General features: G+C 30.5%; 1 protein-coding gene across 1 annotated transcript; it reads right to left on the reverse strand.

Annotated features, from left to right (window-relative positions):
- Window positions 1–3997: 3997 nt before the first annotated feature.
- LOC120075974 (heat stress transcription factor B-4-like) lies at window positions 3998–5774 on the reverse strand. Its single transcript, XM_039029739.2, has 2 exons — window positions 5342–5774; window positions 3998–5115 (listed from the first exon to the last, which is right to left on the reverse strand). Exons 1-2 carry the CDS (start codon window positions 5588–5590, stop codon window positions 4231–4233), a joined length of 1134 nt encoding a protein of 377 aa, XP_038885667.1. The 5' UTR covers window positions 5591–5774; the 3' UTR covers window positions 3998–4230.
- Between the last annotated feature and the right edge of the window lie 329 nt (window positions 5775–6103).

Genomic DNA, 6103 nt, shown 5'->3' on the forward strand with positions numbered 1-6103 from the left:
GTTTTTATGTCTTTCTTCAAAAATTGGATCTTTTTTTGACTTTACCTTTCTTCACCCACTGTCTGCTCTCAGTTTCTCTGCTTTCCAAAATTATTTTCATTTGTTTACTCTCTGCACCACCCTACACCATCAACTTCGACTTCCCCCTACCCTTTTAAATTACCTATCTTTTATATATATATATATATTTATATTTTAAATTTTTATAAATGTATCCATTTCAACTTTCTATTCTAAAAAATTCATTTTAAATTAATTAATATATATAACTTTTATATGTGGATATGATTTCTTTAAATGTTATAATATATATATTTTTTTTTTATTAAATTTGAGTGGTTTTTCATCTATTCATCTTTATCTAATTTTTTACTACTTTTGTGGAATTTTTGGAGAATAATAATTTTATTTAAGTGGTTATGAAGTTTCTTTTAAATGTAAGTGAGATGAAAGATAGCTTTAAATTACTAACAAATAATCTAAATTGATTCACTTATAGAAGTTTCGGTATATAAATTGATACTTTTCCAAAACTGACTTTTCAAGTAAATAATGTGTTTTATCTATTAATTTTGGTTTTAGTTTGCTCTTGAATTTTTGTTGTTGTAAGGATGACTCATTCCCAGATTCCTTTATTATTAATGACCCGTCCCTCACAAATATATAAATTCTAACCTTCTGTTTACGTTATAGCACACTATCGCATTTTATAACAACGTATCACATTAGGAATGGTTCAAGTCTATCATAGTCCTAAAGCGATGGTCATCTCTATCGCTATAAAAAAAATCACAACAAACTGTGAGAAAAATGGGGAAAACACAACAAACTTACGCATCGCATTAGGAATGGTCATATGTAGCCTTAACGCGATGATCATCTCTATCGCGATCTCCCTTTTTCTTATCAAAAAATGAAATAAACTGTGAGAAAAATGAAAAAAAATACAACAGAAAGACTTTATCATGTTAAGACTGCAGTAGACTTGGTCATCCCTAACGCGATACATTGCTATTATGATGTAAGCAGAAGATTAGAATTCATACATTTATAGGAGACGGGTCATCAATCGTAAATATATTTGTAAATGTGTCATTCCTAAAAAAAAAAAAAGAAAAGAAAAGAAAAGAAAAATTGTCGTGACTTGTTTATAATATCATTAAAGTTGTTAATTTTTTCCCTTAAAATATGGCATGTTGTAAAAAATTATTTGAAAGAGCACATTAATTTTAACCTTTTCCCATCAGTTTAATCATAGTTCCCAATGATTTATTTTTAAGGTAGGATTCTAGATACTTTGTTGACATCATCTTTAGATGTCTGGCTTCTCAGCATCTCTTCAGAAGCTAGATGCCTGATATTCTTAGATACAAATGTTTTATTATAGATAAAAAGGGAATATTTCGGTAACAACTATGTCTTGCTAGATTATTTTTGTATTATAATAAATATTATTTTATTTCAATAGTATTTATCTACATGAACATATATGTCTTTAACGCAGTTGCGACACCTTTTTTTCTAGAAGTCAACAGATTAAATATTCATTTTCATATTCATAAAGTTGAGTTAAATAGATGCTTAATATCCTACAAAATAAGCTATTTGATGTTAAGAAAACAGAAAATAAATAATCAAATAATTATGAAACTAGCTTTAATAATTATAAGATTAAGAAGCTACGTTACCTTATTAATTAATATGTAATCAATGAATACTGTTAATTACTATATAGGTTCATAGGCAATTACTATTAAAAGAGTATATATATTTTTTTATATAAGAGTTAGTAAATAACTTTTGTTGTCATTGATCTTATGGTATTTATTTCTATATTTAACATATAGTTGTTTCTTTTTTTTTTTTTTTTTTCTTTGACAAGAACCAGAGGCATCATACTTCAATGCCTTATTGATGCATTTTTAAAATAGAAAGTATATACAAAGAGAATTAGAGATCAATTCATACAAAAGAGAAAGCATAAAATGTTAGAAGAAAGTCTTCCAATTTAGAACAATAGTAGAGATGTTGTAATTAACTATGTTTAATATGTAGTTAATCAATATACATGTTAATTATCATTGTAAATATATTAACCAAGCATTATATCATAATTCTTTTATTTAAAAAAACGAGGTGAATAGTACTGGAAGTATTTAAGCTACATTGTTAAATTATTTTCTTAATCAATAATTTTTTAATCAATTTACTTATACTTTCGATCAAGAAATTAGAGATTGATGCATGATGTATTATTAAATTAAAATAGTAGATGGACTTGAACTTGAAGTACAGTTTATTTATTCTTTGTGTTGGGGATTTTTAGGTGGTTGGCCTTTGTAGCCTCTATTCCTCTCTTGTACCAAATTTCAATAAAGTAAATTATTTTTCATCATATATGAGTCCTCAATAAAAAAAAATTATCTCGTAAGTTAATTTCAGCAGCTAAAATATCTCTTCAGTTAAAAAATAATAATTAAAATAAACTATAAAGAGAAAATTTTGGGTGCTTTCTTAGATACATTTATATTGGTGCATTCCAAATATAGTCCAATAAAATACTGTCACACGGTAATTTTATTTTTTTAATTAATTTTTTGTATGATAAAAATGTGGAGAGCATATGGCTCTACTTAATTATTGCTCGAATTAAAAAGAAATCCCATCATCCTATAATATATTATTGAAATAGTTTGAAGTATAATTTAATTAAGTTAAATTTACTCATCTAACAGTCAATGATTCCTTTTTAGGTGGTTCAATATATATATTTTTTTTCTTTGAAAGAAGAGGAGATGAGGTTTTTGAAATTAGTGAAAGAATAAGGAGGGACCAAAAAATAGGACATATTGGTCCCTTACTCAGATATATACTTGAAAAGTAGTAAAAGACACACAGGTTTTTGGTCCTTGAGGAAGCTAAGAAGAAGAACAATTTGAAAGATACAACCCCTCATGTCTACATTTCCACTCCCCATTTTACCCTTTTTTTTCCCTTCCTTTCACTTTCATCCAATTTGCTCCTTTTTTTTCCTTTGCAAGAAAATCATACTAATTATCATAACCCTTTTCTTTTCCAAGTAAAAAATCATAGTAAACTTTCCCATTTTTTACAATAATGACCATATGATATATAAATTTAATCAACCGAGGTCTTGATTTTACAAAACTTTCTATGGAAATATCGATAAAATGTTGATTTTGATGGATATTCCTTGAAAAATTACAAAAACAAAAAAAAATTATACTAAATTTAAATGGGTAAATATATATTTTATGATTTTCAAACAACTTAACATGTCTATCATTTATATTATGTTTACATTAGCGACGTTTTGTTGCTTATTTTTTTATATTTCGTGGATATTTTTATGATATAGTGAAAATATCGATTCACGCCTTATATCGATATCGAACTCATAAAAACGTGAAAATGTCTAGATGTGGAAAGAAATTTAATATTTTGACTATCCCGATATATAACTAAAAAAACGGTGATATTTTAAATTAGGTGTGAGGCGCATGTTCTTTATGAACAAATCTCATTGAGGTCATATATCCTTACTAGTTAAGGACAATATATTTAAAAAACCATTAATTCTTCTGGAATGTATCTTTTTCCATCAGTGAAACAAAATGCAAAGAAATGTATGAAATCTCATCTCCCCCATTTCTCTCTCTCTTTCTCTACTAATGGAAAACTGTAACTTTCAGAGATTGTATCAGGAAAAAGCACAGGCTGAAATCAAGACATCTGGTTATAAAAATAAATAAATAAAATTAAAATTATTATGCCAATTTGCTAATTTGTACTTTTAAGTCACTTAATTATTTTTCTGTATGTGTGTGTTTTTTTGTTGGCTCTAACAAAACTCCACCACCTACCACCGTCAAAGTGAGTTTAGGGTATGATAATTGTCATGATGTTTTTTTCTGAAGGTTAAAAGGTTCGATCCCATCCCTACGGTTGCTTTACTAAAAAACAAAAGCCCTGCGAGTTTAATTAACTAACTTTCATGAGCATTAGAATAACAAAGATGGAGATGTACAAGATAATCACATACACATTTTCACAACTTCCTCACACAAAATACTCCAATAGTTCTTGAAGTGAACTGAACCGAACCGATTCGCTCAAAAATAACAAAAGAAAAAAAAGGAATAATAAAAAATTGAATAATCTTAAGAGAATTGAAAAAGAAAAAAGAGGGTATTGGAGGATGAGCAATGGCTAGGAAGTGGAAGGAGGCATAAGATTGAGCCCCAAATTGTCACCTTTTTCCAAGAGCAAGCGAGAATTCTTGTTGGTATCTGAGACACTGGAAGAAATAGAAACGTAATTAGTAGTATCAGGATGCATCCTTTTCTTGGACGATGAAATCGGCACTCCAAACAGCTTGGTTTTGCAACTATTGTTATCAGCCTCCCCAACGTCGAGCTCTGTAACTGCACTCTTCGACGTTGCAGTTGGAGAGCTGACAAAATGAGGCGTACCGATAGTAGCAGGAATAGAAAAGTGGTTAGTAGTAATAGTAGCAGTATTAGAATGAGTAGTAGAAGGAGAGGATCCAAGAAAATGATTAAGGGGTTTCTGGGAATTAGGAGTAGTAGAAGAAGGATGGCAAAGAAGTAAAGAAGGGAAAGAATTGCTAGGAGAAACAGGCTTGACATGGTTTTGAACAAAATAAATAATATCATTATAAAGTTTCCTCATATGAGTAAGCTCCGAAATCAGCATAGAGTTATTCCTCCTCAACCTCTCATTATCCTCAGACAAAGCTGTCACCGAACTCATCATATTGTAACTACTCGTACTACTATTGTTACTAATAATTCCACTTCCCATAACCGAATATCCACTCGCCCCACCTTTCGGTGGTGCTGGTGGTGAGTCGCACCAATTGATCTGCTCGTCTGAATCTGACGGCGAGATGCTAACTCGAGTCGAAAACGGGAAAAAACTAGGAGCATTGAGATTTCCAAGATGGTGATGGCTGTAAGGCAGTTGAGGCTGAGCTGTTTTTCGTCTATGAATCTCACACAACAAATGCTTCTCACCTTTTCTGAAGAACTCATTCGCAAACTCCCATCTGTCTGGCACAATCTTCCTAAAACCCTAATGAAAAAAAAAAAAAAAAAACATGTTAGAAAACACTCCAAATTAAGCCATGTTCATTGTATGAACTCTCGAGCTCTTTCTCCAACTCTTCTCCGTAGTGATTTTAATGATGAGAGTGCAAAATATGTGTTAATTTAATTGAGATATTCTAGTGCATATACTAATCCATGGTTACTTTAGTATCTTTCTAAAAGAAAAGAATATGGAGTTGTGAATTACATACATAAGTGTTGAGTTGACGAACAAAGCTAGAGAAGTTGTTGTGTTTGAAGTAGTTGGGGAGGAGATCGCGGGCGAACTCGGGGGGGCGCCAGACGACGAAAGTGGTGTCGTCTTCGCCCCAAGAGACAATGTGATCGGTCGAGGGGTCGTCGACTAATTGATAGGTTTTGGAGAGGAAAGGGGCAGGTACAGACTTGTGAGAGTCCAAAGAAAGTAAGATGCCTTCACAATTGTCAAGCATTACAGACATGGTTTGATGAAGAAGATCAGAAGAAGAAGAAGGGAATTGGAATGGAAACTCACTTTTGAAATTTCTTCTAAGAAACAAAAACAAAAGTTAAGGAATGAGAGGGACTGAGTGTGTGTGGGATAAAAGAAATGAATTTTGGTGACACACAGAAGAGAAAGGATGTGACGTTATTGTGGAAATCTGTAACTGTAATCTCAACATTTTCTTTTTAACTTTATTATTATCGTAAAAAATATACTTTGATGCATTGAAAAAATGCATAAAGATAACTGTACTCTAAGTTGCATTCAAGTTTTACTCTTGTTACTATTAGTGTGTTTTATTTATTTATTTATTAAATGAATTTCTCTCTCCTCGGTTAGTGAGAGAGAGAATATGTGTCTGTCTGTATAGGACTGTGGAAATAAGGGCATTTCAAGACAAACCCGTGACTTTCACTTTCTCTTTCTATTTCTTTCTTTCTTTTCTTTTTTTTCTTTTTCTTTTATTTTTTTTTTTTTTTCCATTTCTGAC

Source organism: Benincasa hispida, chromosome 4, assembly GCF_027475165.1.
Source record: "Benincasa hispida cultivar pf3 chromosome 4, pf3_genome.v1.1, whole genome shotgun sequence".
Classification (NCBI taxonomy): Eukaryota; Viridiplantae; Streptophyta; class Magnoliopsida; order Cucurbitales; family Cucurbitaceae; genus Benincasa; species Benincasa hispida.